Below are 16,726 nucleotides of genomic sequence, written 5' to 3'. Positions count from 1 at the left end.
CCTGTCTTCCAGCGAGGACTGTCTGTGCCCCAGGATGCTGCAAGTTAGTAATTTTCGTCCCATTCACTAAAGGGACATATTTCAGCAATATTTCAATATTTTAATACTGTTTTTTCAACATGTCGACCTGAAGGACACAGGATCTGGTTGTAAATAATAGCTGGAGATTTTATAAGGGCCTGTGGGGACAGGCCAAGGGGAATGGCTTTAACCTGCCAGAGGGGAGACTGAGATGAGCTCTTAGGCAGAAGCTCTTCCCTGTGAGGGTGCTGAGGCGCTGGCACAGGGTGCCCAGAGAAGCTGTGGCTGCCCCATCCCTGGCAGTGTTCAAGGCCAGGTTGGACACAGGGGCTTGGAGCAAGCTGCTCGAGTGGAAGGGGTCCCTGCCCGTGGCAGGGGATGGAGCTGGAGGAGCTTTAAGGTCCTTTCCAACACAAACCAGGCTGGAATTCTGTGATTGTATGATCAGTCAATTAAAATAAAGCAAATTATACACAGTACAAAACCTAATTTACCTCATGAAGACATCTGAGGAGCTCCCTTCATCAGACTATGTGAGAAAGAATATTTCTTCCTTCAGGTATCGATGTTCAGTTGAATAAAATGTGACCTCATGGGTAAAGCACAGCAGCTGGCTTAGAAGTCATCTCTTCAACATATGAAACTTCATTTCCTTGGAAAGGCACCAAAATAATCACAGCAAAATTATCAGCTTGATTTTTGAGCTGCTTAGGATTACATTTTCCATCAGAAAATCCACATTAAGTTATCATTTCTTTTCCTACGTTAAGCTGCATCTTCTTTGCGCTGCTAAAACACACTGACTTGTAATCTTTGGTGTTCTCTGTAATCCTCCCAAAACCTCACGTGGTTCTGTTCAGAGCCTTTCTAAGCGTTGTGCTGTTGTGCTGAGGTGTAATCCGTCCTACAGCAGCGAAATGCATTTAACTTATCTCCACTCATGTTATCAGATCGGATCCCAAGTATCTCAATGCCTGAAATGACCATTTCTGTTAATTATTGGTTAAAATATCTTTGGCTCTGAAACCCCTGATATCCTTCTGATTGTGGTGGTTTGGTGGCCAGCCGCTTCTGTAGTGGGTCAGAAACCTGCTTCTTGATTATAACATCCTTTTGTTCTTATTTTAGGTTGAAATCAGTCCACTGGAAAACGCAATAGAAACCATGCAGCTCACAAATGATAAGATCAATAATATGGTTCAACAGCACCTAAATGATCCAAATCTTCCCATCAACCCTCTCTCGATGCTGCTGAACGGCATTGTGGATCCTGCGGTCATGGGAGGGTTCACAAACTATGAGAAGGTAACGTCAGAATTGCCTGTCCTTCACCTCTTCACCTCATTGAGATGTGTCTCTATTTGTACCTAAACACCATGTGGGTCACCCCACATATGTACTTAGTAGAACATTGCTTAAAACCTACCACTTTTCCAACCTCGTTGATTCCAGGATTGCATGGTTTTAAGTGTCTTTCTGGTATTTATGGATGGATTTTTGTCTTTCTACATTTGAAGTAAGAGTTGATGTGTTTAGCAGCAAGCATACTTCTGTAGGAGCACAATAGACAATCCCTTACTAGAGTTAGTCACTGCCAGCATTCCCAATGTGGGCTCTCATGCTCTTGGACATAGGAGCTGAGAATTTCTGAGTGAACTTCAGTGACCAAGGTAGCTGATTGCAATTCTCTCCTTTGCTTTCAAACAGATGAGGTTTTAAAGGATGAATCCTATGGTAGAGACTCTGAGATAGCAGTCAGTTGCAGATATGTCTGAATAATCTTAACGGCATGTTTGCAGCATGAGCTTTTAAAGTTATATGGGATGAGATAGTAACATCGGGAAACAATAAACCCTGTATCTATCAGTATGTTGTGAATATGTGTGGGACTGCAGTGATAGGACAAAGGGTAATGGGTTCAAACTTAAACAGGGAATATTTAGGCTGGATATAAGGAAGAAGTTCTTTATTGTGAGCATGGTAGCACAGGTTGCCCAGAGAAGCTGTGGCTGCCCTATCCCTTACAGTGTTCAAGGCCAGGTTGGACAGGGCTTGGGACAGCCTGGTGTAGTGGAAGGTGTTGCTGCCCGTGGCAGGGGGCTGGAACTGAATGATCTTAAGGTCCCTTTCCAACCCAAATCATTCCATGATTCTATGAATATTAGTCATACAGAGTTGGCATACACAAACAAGATGCATGTTCTAACATAAATGGAGAATGTACACGCTGATGTACATGTTGTTCTGTCCATCTGTTGATGTCCTTCTGTAACTCTCACCCATTTCACGTACTATAATTTCTGGAGCTGCTAGAAAGCCATTTCAGGGCTGTGCCAAGTCCTCTGCCCGTAAGATTTGAACTTGTTCACCATCTGCTCATCTGCCTACTTTGCTGATGCCTTAATCTTAAAACGCTGTTAAATTCTGCATCTCTTTCCTACGTCTTCACTTTGTATTTGTAGCTCTCATTGTTCTGCAGAACCTTTGGATGCATTAATTTCTCTTTGCTGTAGGTAATTCTGCCATGGCAGTAGACATTGATTCACTCTCTGAAATAACTTCTCATTTCTGTCTCTTACCCAGGCTTTTTTCACTGACAAATATATGCACGAGCATCCAGAAGATCATGACAAGATTGAGAAGCTGAAGGATCTGATCGCTTGGCAGGTAAGATACTTTCAGCCAGGTTGGTCGGGCTCAACTGCTGTGCAAAGGCACTTTAGTGTCACTTTTGACAAAAAGCAGGCATTAAACTCTTCACCCTTTGTACACTTCATTGCCATTTAAAACTGTTGGAACTTGAGCTAAAGTGCATCTTTCCAAACCTGGCGTCATTTGTCTTTTGATAAACCCTCAAGGAACACACATGATCAACCTCTTTTCTTTCTCCCTTTCTTTTTGTAACCATAATACAGTGGAAATATCCCAACTGTATCAGCTCAGAAAATACCTTGTAATGATGTTGGTTGGTGTTACTGGTAGTTTAGTTTTGCATTTGAATTTTCTAAGGCTGATTTCAGTAATAAGAAATCCCTAACCCTGAATCCCTCCCCTGCTTGCACACACTGGGGCAGTATTTTTTCACGTATCCACTTCTTTCTTCCAACAACATATCTTCCATTTATTAACCTTTCTGTCCAGACTTCCAGCACCTTTGAGCACAGAATATTCAATGTGAGAGTTGCAAAACCTAGCTTCCATGCAAAATACTCAGTAAATTCATTTTAGATGTTATGAGCCTTTCGGCTTGTTTTCTGTATACCTTAACATGGAACAAGAATGCTCATGATTCATAAAGCATTTGAAATTACCTGGTATTTTTATGACAGTGTTTTAGAGGAGAAATCATTTAAATGTAACATGATACAGGCAGTATTACCTGAACTGGGATTGGAACCCAGGTTTCCAGCCCTGTGCCTGAGACAAAGCAGGAACCCTCCTACATGAAGAACTGCTTTACATGTGCCAAAGGATATTTTCCAGGACAAATAAGAAACAATTCCATTTTTTGTTCCATAGTCATAGACTGGACATTTTCCAGTGGTCTCAAGGTAATTTTATGATCACTAAAAACATACCAATATGCTTGGAAGTGTTTTTCCCACAGAAGAACAGAGTGCATCCTTGTCTTTTTACATTCAATTTATCTTTATTATAAAGAGAATAATTTACATTTCTATAGGATTCAGTCTCAGAGGTGGTAGAACCAAAGATACTGAATTTAAGGAAAAAATCCCCTGAAGACCATAAAGCTATAACTGAATAAAAACTATTTGGCCTGCAAAAACCTTATGTATTTATTTATTTCCTTGTGAGCTTTTACAGAAGATTAAGTTTTAGGAGCTTTAAGTTTTATAGAGGAAAATAATTTGATCCCAGAAGACTTCACTTCATGTCAGCTCCATGCCTTTGCCTCTGATAGCAATACTTCAAATGAATTACAAACACACATTCCCTCAGCAAAGATTCACTTTGGTGACATTTAGGCATTAAAATAGTATTGGTATTTGAAAACATGTATGGCAGCTAATCAGGTCCTCTTTTAATTATTCAGTGGTTTTAAATATATAATTAGATACACCCCATCCCTGGCAGTGTTCAAGGCCAGGTTGGACACAGGGGCTTGGAGCAAGCCGCTCTAGTGGAAGGGGCTCCTGCCCATGGCAGGGGGTTGGAACTGATTGAGCTTTAAGGTCCCTTCCAACCCAAATCAGTCTGGGATTGTATGATAATTCCCCATCACTACTGGAGTTCTAAACAATGGGAACCAGAAAAATAGAGAAAAGGAATCAAAACCTACTTTTTATAGCTGAAAAGTTGTTTCAGAGAGGGTGTAGCAATTTCATAGTGGAAATCAGCGCTTTGCAATTACATTACTTATTTCATATACATTCCATTTATCCTAAGACTTAAACCTCCTCTCACCTAATTTCAGTTTTCCGAGCACAGGCTGCATAAGTGGCTGGTGTCAGGAGAGGGAATTGTTATGGAAACTTTGCAGAGTGAGGCACTGGTCTGAATTCCTCACGGCCTTGACAGTGATTGAATGCAAAAATGAGTTTTCATCTTTCAATAATGTGGGGCTTGGAGTTTTGTAATCACATGGAGATTTGCTTTATGCTGTATAAATCAATCTGGATATATGAAATAGGAGCCTGACAATCGTGTTATCAGCTGACTAGTTAAATTTGATTCTTTTCCTATCCCCTTACCTTACCTTTCTCTCCACTGTGCTATGGAATTCATGCTCTTCAGGATATTATCCCTTTAGAATTCCTGTGAACTTCAAGTGCACAGTTTCATGAAATAACTATCATTAGTAAAGAAATTCCATTTTTGCCTGTCTTTTTTGCTTTTCTGACTTAGGAAACAAAAGATTTCCATGGAGCAACATCAGTCCAAGATCTTTTCTTTTAACACGAAGATAATGAAATCAGTGATCGAAATTATGGTAGCATGATGAATATTTGATGACATCAATCACTGTTTAGCTCATGCATTTACAGCATACCAAAAGTACTATGTACCACACAGCTGAATAGCAGCATACCAAATGAAGCCTTTATCATCATATTTTATACCATTATTATGAAAGGCTTTCTTTTAATATTTGGGCTATAAGATTAATAATTGAAATCCGTGTCGCTTTTTTATTTCGGCCAAGCTGATGAAGATATTTTAAAAGCAAAAGACAAAAGTCAGACATTAATTTGAATTTGCAGTGGAACTTCATAAAACTTTAAAATCAACAAAGATTAGAAGGATAAAATAAGTCTTATCTTGAGCTGGTTTCCTTTCTCATTTAGCTCGTGCGTTTCTAGCTCAGCTACTTAGCTTCTTCATCCACTTCTCCAAAGGTGAGGGTGCCCTGTAGAGTCTTTGGCAATAGAGCCATAAGCAAACCCCCCCCCCGTCACTGCTTCAAACCCAAATGAATTCATAATATCGTAGTGATGTTGTGGTATCTATCCCAGTGACCTGGTTTAGTGGTGGGCTTGACGGTGCTGAGCTGGTGGTTGGACTTGATGATCTTAAAGGCCTTTTCCAACCCAGTTGATTCTGTGATTCTGTTCTATGAACACGGCAAAATCCTGCCTCTGTATCTGCATCTGACACAGATTCATGGAGGTTTACACCTCAGTGTCACTCATCACCACATTTCCTTGTGCCAGTGTCTGGAAAGGAGATGTGGGAAGAACCCTGAAGTTAATAGAAGGTGAAGCAGAAGTAGTAAGACAGTCTGAAGGTAATTTCTTTCTGCACTTGATAGATGTTTAAAGGCTTAAGTGGCCTTGGACAGGGAGACCAAACATCCTGACTCAGAAATCGCACAGAAGTTCTGTACCAAAGCCATGGGAAGTTTACTAAGTTCAGCTTCTGTTAAGGAATAAGTCTTTCCTTCTTCATCTATGGGCTCTGGTCTGCTTTGATTCCCTCATAGCTGGGTGCCTCCTCTTGCCTGTTCCTCAATCCCTTGACTTAACAGTTCCAGTTGGCCACCAGCCTTTAGGTTCTTCCATTCTCCAAACCTACACTCACTCCAGCAGACTTGGCCATCTTACTACCTTGCTTCTCAAGCTGGTTGTATGTACCCGGTGTGTATCCCAACAGTGAAACCCTTCCTGGCACCTTCAGTGGCTGCAGTCAAAACAGTCTGTCATAATTCTTACTTTATAGTCTTTTAAGAGAGTCTATGTCCATTTAAAGGGTGTTCTAGGTAAGATTGCTTGAGTTTGTTCACCTGTAATTCACCTGTGGATTTATTATTCTTACTAATAAAGCTGCTCCTTCTGATTGCTGCTCAGTCCTATTAGAAAGATCTGGTTTTAATCAGTATTATGATTTAATTATGAACTATGAAGAAGCAGCCTCTTAGCTTGATTGCTGCAGAGAAGTTCCAAGTTACAATCGGAGCCCTGTGTGGGCTGAAGCAGACCTGGAAGAGGAAATATTTGCCCTAAGCTGGAGGTAGCAAACTCTTAACGGTGTGTCTGGATGGCTGTGGGAATGAAAATGTCTCTCTTAAACCATTTTAAAAGGTCAGCTACACCTCCACACTATGAACTAATTCTATAATCCTCTGTTGGCAGGGATATGCTGTGACAGAAGCCTCGGAGATAAATGATTATTTTCAGTTACAACAGAGAATTAATTTAATTTTATTCTCCTCTGTTTTGCTCCCAAAGAAAATAAAAGGGTTTTTCTAAGAAGAAATGGGTAGTACATAAACCTACGTGTTTTATTAATAAATACTGCTCTGCAATATATATATGTCAGAGAATGTAGACCATTACCAGTTATATAAATAGGATTTATTAAACAAAGCATGCAAGTATTTTCTCCTTTAAGGTTATATCCTCACGAAGCAGGGAAGGGACTGGTATTAATAACCCAGTGTGAGAGTCAGCATTCATCAGTTTGCCATTTGGAAGCACGGTGTGTATGGGGGCCTGTGAATATAACATCACAGGAGTGTTTGTGCTGTCTGATAAATTCATCTGTGCCTCCAGCATGTGATTACAGGGCAGAGCTATGGGTGTATTCATTTTAAAGGACTTTAGTTAACGGAGGAAAAAGGAAATCATTTATAGCAGATTTTTAGATCCTTTTTTTACTATGTTATGATTCATAGCTAATGAATTATGATGATCATAGAATCATAGACACATAGAATGGTTTGGGATGGAAGGGAGCTTAAAGCTCATCCAGCTCCAACCCTTGCCACGGGCAGGGACCCCTTCCACTAGAGGAGCTTGCTCCAAGCCCCTGTGTCCAACCTGGCCTTGAACACTGCCAGGGATGGGGCAGCCACAGCTTCTCTGGGCACCCTGTGCCAGCGCCTCAGCACCCTCACAGGGAAGAGCTTCTGCCTAAGAGCTCATCTCAGTCTCCCCTCGGGCAGGTTAAAGCCATTCCCCTTGGCCTGTCCCTACAGGCCCTTGTCCCAAGCCCCTCTCCAGGTTTCCTGCAGCCCCTTTAGGCACTGGAGATGCTCTCAGGTCTCCCCTTCAGGAGCCTTCTCCAGGCTGAACAAGTCTCATGATTGTTGTTGATGATGTTATGGTTGTTATTATCATTATTGTCATTATCATCATCGCTATTATTATATGAGCTCTTTCGCCCCTCATGCAACATACTTGGGAGTCTCACCTTAACCCTTCCATTAGGAAGGACCAGGCAGACTGAAGCAACATAACTCTGCTTTCCAGATCCCGTTCCTGGCGGAAGGCATCCGGATTCATGGGGAGAAGGTGACGGAGGCACTGCGGCCGTTCCACGAGCGGATGGAGGCTTGCTTCAGGCAACTGAAAGACAAAGTGGAAAAGCAATACGGGGTCCGCGCTGTCGTAAGTTACCTGCTAACTTTATATTTCCTAGATATGTGGAATCCCCTTAAATTCCAGGCTGTTGTCTATTTCTCTGTTATAATTGCCACTGATGACAAAAGCAGGGTTGATGCAGCATTGCCTGCTTGTTCTCAGTGGTCATCAGATTATTAAATACTGAGTGGATGCTATTAAAGATGCTGAGAAAGCCTTAGTGCTTTCATTTCGCAGCATGGGAACAGTTCCTAAAGTGCCTGAAGTCAAGATAATTCTTCAGTTTTTAAGGAAATGGGTTTAAATAAACCAAAACAAAATTTCCATGGTTCTCCTAGAGCTGAATGTCACCTTTCCATAGATGTAATTCCTTCTGACACATGAGGGCTGTGCTGCTCTAGAGTTTCATGCAGCCTTACGTACTCTGGTACCACCCTAAATGCAGGCGGGCAGTAACAAGATACCTGCTACTTGATGGGATTTCATAGTGCTGGAGTTTCTGCTTTTGCCATTCCAACAAGCTGTTTTCAGTTGCTGCTTCATCTTTAAGGCACAGCCAAGTATTTGGTGGCTTTTCCAGTGGAGGTCTGTTTTGCACTTGAGTGTTACCCATGAGGGAGGAAGGCCAAAAGCCAACATACAGCTGCATAATTCATAGAATCATGGAACAGGTTGGGTTGGAAGGGACCTTAAAGCTCATCCAGCTCCAACCCCTGCCACAGGCAGGGACACCTTCCACTGGAGAAGCTTGCTCCAAGCCCCTGTGTCCAACCTGGCCTTGAACACTGCCAGGGATGGGGCAGCCACAGCTTCTCTGGGCACCCTGTGCCAGCACCTCAGCACCCTTAATGGTTAGAGTAGCTCTAGGACTGGCGACGTGGAGCTGGTATCCTAAGAATATACTCAGGGCTGCCAGGGTGAGCTTTATCTCTCTCTGCTGGAAGCTGTGACAGCAGTGGTGTAAAAGTGCTATAACCTTTAGGTTTCTTTGTGGAATGACAGCGGTATTTGAAACCTGCATGTGCTGTGCATCTCTTCCCACTGCTCCAGAAAATAAAGCACATAGATTTATGAGAAAGGACCCGTCTGTCCTCTTACCACAGAGGTATGTGGTACAGCACTAGGATGACTTGGTAGACAGCCAGCTTCCTCCATCTGCCCTGTGGTGGTGAGTTGTGGATCCTCTCCTGCCTTATGGCTCTGCAGGTCCCCCCACCTCAGCACGGGGACACCCCATTCACCCCACTCCCGTGGGCAGCAGGATGGCAGCACAGGGTGCCGTGGTGGCTGTAAGCCTGCCCTTGGCACATTGGAAGTGCCAGGAAGTTCTGGCATCCCCCCCTTTGCTGCTGAACTTGGAATCATAGAAGCACAGAATGGTTTGTGTTGGAAGGGACCTTAAAGATGATCTAGTGTGTGGTGGCTTCCTTATGAGAAGGCTAAATTGCATGGTTGCCCCAGTTGGGTTGGATCATCAGTTTTGGAGAGGCTATGTCAATTCACGTGCATATTGAGACAGATAGTACTTCATGGGCTCAGATGTTGAAGGTTACCTTTTGCAGCCATGAAGCTAAAAGCATCTGCAGTTGTGGTTTTCACCTATTGTCTGAAAACAGTGTCTAAAGCACAGCTGCACAGGGAGGTGACAGATGACCTTTGCACCCTTTTCATGCCCTTCCTGCCTTCCCATCCTTAAACCTTCCAAGGCAAGAATATCAGAAGGGAGCTCCATCGCAATCCAGCCCTTAATAAATTAAGAAATAAATGATTAAGAAATAGAAAAAAGGAGAATTATACCAATTAGAAGTTCTTCTCTGTTTCTTCTGCCCCTAAATGAGAAGCAGACACTAAACTGATTCTAAAAAGAGTGAAGGAATCAAGACATGCCTAAATAGCCTTCAAACAGCACCCTCCTCATCCAGTTCTGGTAATGGTCACTAATGGGCACATGCCACTGAGTTTGTGGATGTTATGTCAATCACATCAATGTAAACAGGATGTGAATTTGGTTCCAAATTGCCTATGGAAAATCCCACAGAGGTTTATTCTCAGGAGTGGATGGTGCAGGGTACAGGGAGGGAAGGAACTTCTGCTTTCTGCACAGTGAGTTGCCCAGAGAAGCTGTGGCTGCCCCATCCCTGGCTGTGTTCAAGGCCAGGTTGGACACAGGGGCTTGGAGCAAGCTGCTCTAGTGGAAGGTGTCCCTGCCCGTGGCAGGGGTTGGAACTGGATGAGCTTGAAGCTCCCTTCCAACACAAACCAGGCTGGGATTCTATGCGATACAGAGCATCCTGGGCTAAGGGATTGGGAAGAAAGATGCTGCAGCCGGCAGGACAGCAAAGAAGCGCCAAGTGATGTCCTCTGAGTTCCCAAAACCTCAGTGGAATAGCGTATGCCATAGTGTATGCCAGTGAAGTATCCTGTTGTATTTTATGATAGGCCTTCTTTCAGAGATTAATTTTCACTTTTGTCTATAGTGGTGACTTTTTTTAATGGGAACAGTGAGATCTTATAGGGAATGTGCGAGCCTTTATGATACCCTTCTAAGCGGTGTTCTGTTTGTAGCCCTTCAAATCCCATCTTGGCAATATATTTAAGAGGAGAAAAGTTCTAATAGCAATTTATTTCCAAGGAGAGCAGGAATAATTGACATTAATGATACTTGTGTGTCAGTCATTTCAATGAAGTATGACTTTCAGTGGAAAGTCATACTCAGGTGGTGTTATCTTTCTAATTTCACTCTACCCACCAGTAGGAATTGTCAGGATTGATGGAGTTTTATCGCTTCTGTCTTCCTTGTACAAGGCCAATTTGCCAAGAGCTGACAGGGTGGAAAATATACCTGTAATTAAACAGCATGAGCTTCTTATTTGTTGACTGAAAGAGTTCAGTTATTTTATGCATATACCAGTTATTAATGACTAACAAAGCTTGCATAAATATTCAGAACTCTGAAATTGTCTGAAACAGCATAAAAAACCTTTCATAGATTTCCTTCTTCACCTCGATGTCACTCTGTAAATTGGCTCTCTTCACATTTCTTTTGAATATCTTTCTTTCTCTTTTCCTTTTTTAAGCTCCACTTCATTTAGATATACTGACAGGGCAGTGAATTCAGACGTGAAGATGGATGAAAACCAAACTTATTTGTAGAAAGCTCCTTTTCAAAGCCCAGATGTAAAAAAAAGTGTGTAAATACCATTGAAACAAAGAAATTATTGGAATATGATTAAAGTTATACGCGTGCCTATGAGGACCTACATATTTCTTCCAAGTCCTTTAAGTGGATTTTCTTTGGAGTTTGTTCCTTTGTTGTTAAACACAATGAATAATTAAATCACATCAAACTCTACATCGAAGAAAAGCCATGGAACATCTCCACGTTCCTTTTGGTAACCAGATGTCAGCTCTACTGTGATTTAAGAAGTAAGATCTTGTGTTTCTTCGTTGCAGCTTTCAAGTCTGGATGACAGACGAGGCAGCCGGCCACGGTCTATGGTGAGATCCTTCACGATGCCATCATCTTCAAGGCCCCTCTCTGTTGCATCAGTGTCTTCCATCTCCTCTGACAGCACACCTTCTCGACCTGGCTCGGATGGGTGAGTAAGAAATAACCCTTCAGGTCTTACCTCTGTAAAGCACGGTTTAGTGTGCACATTGGTAGTTTGAGGATCATCACCACCCCACTCCAGATCTCAGTGTTACTCTTTGCGATCCCACTGACTCCTCCTGTGTGGCAGCAGGATAGTGGTTTTCTCTCATAAGGAACTGTGGGGTGTTTTAGTTGGGACTTTTCCCAGTGTATTTTATACCAGACTTGGTTCATCATCGTGTCCCACAAACACTAATGTGACACAACAGTGTGACTAACTACTGTGGGGTAGGCATGGTGCTTTTAAGTCAGCCTTGGCTAAAAATACCCCAAACTATACAGACATTTATCTCCAGATATATTCTTTGTCCCTTTTTTAACCATGAACGTAATGCTTTCCTGGATTCTCTTTATAACAAAGTTAAACAAAATCCCCTAAGCATTCAAACTAAAAACCCCAAACAAGCAGGAGATAAATGATTCCCTTGTAAAGTACCCCAGGTGTAATAGGTCAGAGTGATGTTGTCCAAAGTCAGTGATGAGATGCATGTTCAGCCAGCCCTGTCGTGGTAAAAACGGGTGGATCTTGGGAGAAGGAAGGGATTAGCTACCTGCTCAATCATTTCTGCTCACTTCTGCTGCCAGAGGAAAAGCTGCTTATGGCAACATTGTACTTTGAGACTTATCAAGATATTTCATGCGAGAACCAGGAATCCTGTTGATAAGCGCTGTCTCACAGGCACATCCCTCAAAAGAACAGCATCATCTGTGTGCTTTGTGGGGTTCAGAAGTTTCCTTCTCCCTCTTCCTCCCCCCAGGCGTTCCCATAATCCTGAAACTTAATATATGACCAAGGAGGCAGGTTTTTAAAGCCTCCTGAAGGGATGCTAACCTAGAACTAGAAACATGAGTGTCCCCTGTGAACCTTCAGAGGCAGTTTCTACCTGACCAGGGTGTAAAATGAAACACAGCACCTAAGGACCTATATGATACTTCCTTTGATTACAGTTTATTTACCCATTGGGAAGAACTGCAGCTCAGCTCCATCGCATTACCCTCCATAATGTATACGCGGTGAGTCATGGTGATATAAATGTAGGACAGCAGAGATGAGAATGTGTTTTGACTTAATTCATCCACAAAAGTTGTCTTGCTGCATCCATCCCTGGATAGCAGGCGACTTTGTCTCAGAAGAAAAATACTGATTCTTTCCTTCTCTGCATCCACTTCTTTATCTATTTCCCTTCAAAATCGGTATATATAATTTAATTTCTCCTTGGATGCTCTTTTCTTAACTTTCACCTCTCCATGCCTGCTTTGCTGAAGGAGGTGTCACTCAGCAGTTTGGGAGCATCTCAGGAGTCCACTTAGTATGTATATTAAAAAAACCCTTATGAAGATCACAGTGTAGCTCAGCTCCTACTTCAAGCCCGGAGCAATACATCTGGAATCCGTGTGAGGAAACTATAATGAACAACTGTCATCCCTGGGAAAACCTGGGGAAAATGCTCATTTGCTTGATCAGCGGAGCAAGAGAAATATCATCAGATGTAAAGACCATAAGGACCTCAAAAATTCAAATGACTGTAAAAATCGTATGGGTGCTTTGTCACTACTAACTTGGAAGAAGATCCCCCATGTACCTACCCTAGTTGATTTGGTTTATGGTCAGTTGTCCTCTCTTGCTTTCCATTTCCCCCCTGTTCATATGTTAATTCTGAGATTACAGATGGAACTAAGAAACTATTCAAACCAGAGCCCACAGATTGTTTTGCCCAGCTCATCCACCTTCTATTTTATGCCATCTCCAGCTTCTCCTGCTTTGGAGCTTTTAAACAGTAAAAACTCAAAGGAGACATTGACATAGTATGTGTTTTACAACTCCCAATGTATAATGTGTTTTACAACTCTATGTAAAATAAAACCCTGACTTTAAAAAAAGGGCCTTGGGTTTATTCCCTGCTTAAAAGGGGACTTAGAAGTACAAATCTGAGCACTTCTAAGCAGTGGCTGGAAGTGGGGAAGTCCCAGTATGCCTGTGTGATGAGCCGTCTGTTGAAAGTCCTAATGTACTTCAAGTAGGAGCACGGCGTGATAACCCATTTTATCACCCATACATTGCATACAGATTATTAATAGTCCTAATAATAGTAATGCCTGGGAGGGAAGCAATTAATCATTGTCTGAAGAATGGCAATTCCTCTTGTAAACTTGCAATCAGCCTACGAGGTGGCTGTCACTGCCCTCCAGCAGCTAAAATAAGCAATTTGTAGGTAAAACACATGGTGTTTGGAGAGCTGGTGTCTTCTGGCCCAGGCATTGTGGCCCTGGGCGAATCATCACCCTCCCTTTTCCCTATCTGTAGAATGGGATGAAGAAAGCTTGCGGTTTTGTCTCCCAAACCACATGGTTTTGGCTTTGCTTATGAGGCATCATGGCTCAGGGGCCTCTGCCGCAGGTTGGAGCTTCTTTGCATCAAATGAGCTAACTCAGGATAAAGACTGAATGGCTTTGAGTGCTTCAAACATAACAAAGAGCAGTAATTTTGGATACTGCTGCTGATGGAGGTCATTAGGATTACTGTACTGCAAATTTCAGTATTTCAATCATAGAATCACAGAATACCCCATTGGAAGGGACCTCAAGGATTACCCGGTTCAGCCTTTCTAGGCAAAGCACCATCGAAACTGGATGTCCCAGCACCTTGTCCAGCCAAATCTTAACAGTGTCCAACACTGGGGAGTCACCACTTCCCTAGGGAGATTATTCCAATGGCTGATAGTTCTCATTGGGAAAAATTCTCCTCTTGTGTCCAGTTGGAATCTCCCCAGGAGTAATTTGTGCCCATCACCCCTGGTCTTTTCCATGGGACTCCTTGTAAAAAAGGAGTCTCCATCTTCTTTGTAGCCACTCTTTAAATACTGGAACATGGTGATAAGGTCTCCTCTGAGCCTTCTCCAGGCTTCTCTGAGCAAGCCCAGCTCTCTCAGCCTTTCCTCATGAGCTTCCCAGCCCTTGGATCATCTTCATGGCCCTCCTCTGGACCATCTTCAGCCCATCCACACCTCTTTTGTGCAGTGAGACCAAAACTGAACACAGTTAAGATTGTGGCCTGTACGTGCATGCGTCCCCATGGGATGGTAAATACTTTCCCAGTGTTAAAACGTAAGCTGGTTCCTTTTTTGGGGGGGGCTTTTTGGTTTGGTTTCAGTTTTGTAACATGATGAAAACCTGTCAGGGTACAATCAGGTAAAATCTGACCAAGGTATGGTTTTGGTGTATTAGTTTATAATGTAAAATAAATCATAAAATACTTTGTCTACCTAAGGATGTTTTAGCTCAAGAAGAGCAAAATACCTACCTTGTATTTAAATTAGTCATTAACAAAGGTAAGATAAGATTCCTTTAAATTAGCTAAGAAGAGTTCCAATATTACTCTAGAATAGTGCTTTCCCTATGCAACAAAAACTCTTTGGAATATGAAGTTTTCCTTTAAAAGTTCCTTCAACCCCTAAAGATGTTTTTCCTTTGTAGCCAGAAAAATAATAGTCATGAACCATAAAAATTGCAGAGCTGATGGCTGTAGTACATCAAGCTTGCCTGTATTGACACACTTGAAGCATTCCAGGTGGGAAAATACATCTGGGTTTTGGAAGCTAACCTTGCCCTTTGCTAGCATCTGGCTGATTTGTCATTCTGGAGTGTATCTGGAACACCAGAACAGCTTAGCTCAGCCCTCCTGGCTCCCCCTTACCAGGGCATGCTGTAGGGGAGCAGAAGTGTGGGTCTGTGACTGTATGTGGGCACTCATATGGATATATGTCCTCGAGTATATGATTATGTATATAATATAAAATCAAAATGCTATAAAAATGCATGCAAAACCAAATACACAAACAAGGTGTTATTAGAGACAGGAATGGGGCTCGTGTCTGTGGTTAAACCTCTGTACCTCCTGCTTTTGTGCCCCATACATGTGTTTCCCTTGCATTAGGGGTGATGTTGTTTGCTTTTCAGAGAGCAGGTGCTGTAATTGTCATGAGTTACAAGGATAAAAAGCATTTTGTGTTGTGCATGTTGCACAGAAAATCACTCCACCTCTGCAAAGCAATTTCTGAGCTGTTATTCCTTCTCTGGGGAATAAATACATCCTCTTTCTCCACCCAAATGAAGCCAAAAAAAATGAAGATCTAGGAGGAATTTGGGCACTTGGCATTGGTAGACCCATGGACTGCATCTACCAGGGGTGCAGGGAACATAGGAGTGACATTTCTTTAATGCACTGCGCAATTACCTGTGCTTCTATAGCGCTGCTTTCCAGGTGGGTGCTGGCACCCGTGCCAGGTGTAGTGGGAGTGCTGGATGGGAACCTCATTGTTATGTAAACCACATGCAGTGGAACTCAGGAGTTTGTGTAGCTGTAAACCAGTTAATTTACTGCAGAGCAGGGAAATACCCACTATTGGGTCCTCAGCAGTAAATTTTATTGTAAGGCAATTATGATTGTTACAACCTTCTGCCCCCTCCTTTTCTCTCTGCTGAGTTGTCCTGGCTTAGCAAAGCATCACTGACTCAAAGGATCATAGATGATTCTGTGGTTCTATGAAAGGAGACTTTGGGAAACATGCAAACAAAAGTTACATGTTTTCCAAATGGTATTTTACTGCTCTAACCATCAACAATTTCCTTTAGGTTTGTGCTGGAGCCCCTCCTGCCCAAAAAGATGCATTCTAGGTCTCAAGATAAATTGGACAAGGATGACCTAGATAAAGATAAGAAAGAAAAGAAGAAAGAGAAAAGGAACAGCAAGCATCAAGAGATATTTGATAAAGAATTTAAATCTACTGATATTTCTCTGCAGCAGTCTGAAGCAGTGATCCTGTCAGAAACGGTAACTTGATTTGCAAGTAATGCTTTATCTAATCCTGAGCAGTGTTCTTTCTCTTTTTAAAGAAAAATGGTGATTTTGGGGGATTTAGTTTCTTTTTGGACCAAAACCATCTCCAAGGGAATATGCTACGATAGTAATATATGTGATAATGCATCAGAAACACAGGGTTTATTTACAGGGTAAAAAAATCACAGTCTCTCGTAAGAAAATCTTAACCAAAAGCTGTATAGGACTATTTGATAAAAGGAACAGATGGTATATCCTAAGTAAAATAAATGCTACCATTTTAGCAGCCGTTTTTATGTTTAAGGTTCCCCATAGATCCCGATGGGTTTCCTTATATTTCAGCTGACTACGGCAAGACACTGTTTGGTGGGAATGTTACAAGGCCATTTTGTGTGT

At 42.3% G+C, this 16,726-nt stretch overlaps 1 protein-coding gene across 2 annotated transcripts in view; it reads left to right on the top strand.

Moving 5' to 3' along the window:
• DOCK1 (dedicator of cytokinesis 1) overlaps positions 1-16,726 on the top strand; it is a 315,270-nt gene that overhangs the window by 275,385 nt on the left and 23,159 nt on the right. For both annotated transcript variants that reach the window (XM_057408682.1, XM_057408683.1), the window contains exons 45-49: positions 1,150-1,326; positions 2,605-2,688; positions 7,731-7,868; positions 11,295-11,440; positions 16,126-16,324. In XM_057408682.1, the coding sequence (XP_057264665.1) occupies positions 1,150-1,326; positions 2,605-2,688; positions 7,731-7,868; positions 11,295-11,440; positions 16,126-16,324 (744 nt within the window). The remainder of the gene's footprint in view (positions 1-1,149; positions 1,327-2,604; positions 2,689-7,730; positions 7,869-11,294; positions 11,441-16,125; positions 16,325-16,726) is intronic.

Source organism: Pezoporus wallicus, unplaced genomic scaffold (genome assembly GCF_028554395.1).
Source record: "Pezoporus wallicus isolate ANWC-B61680 ecotype Strahan unplaced genomic scaffold, APGP_CSIRO_Pwel_v1 contig_13954, whole genome shotgun sequence".
NCBI classification, from domain to species: Eukaryota; Metazoa; Chordata; class Aves; order Psittaciformes; family Psittacidae; genus Pezoporus; species Pezoporus wallicus.
The sequence above is the reverse complement of the archived record's forward strand: the minus strand, read 5'-3'. Positions and strand labels throughout refer to the sequence as shown.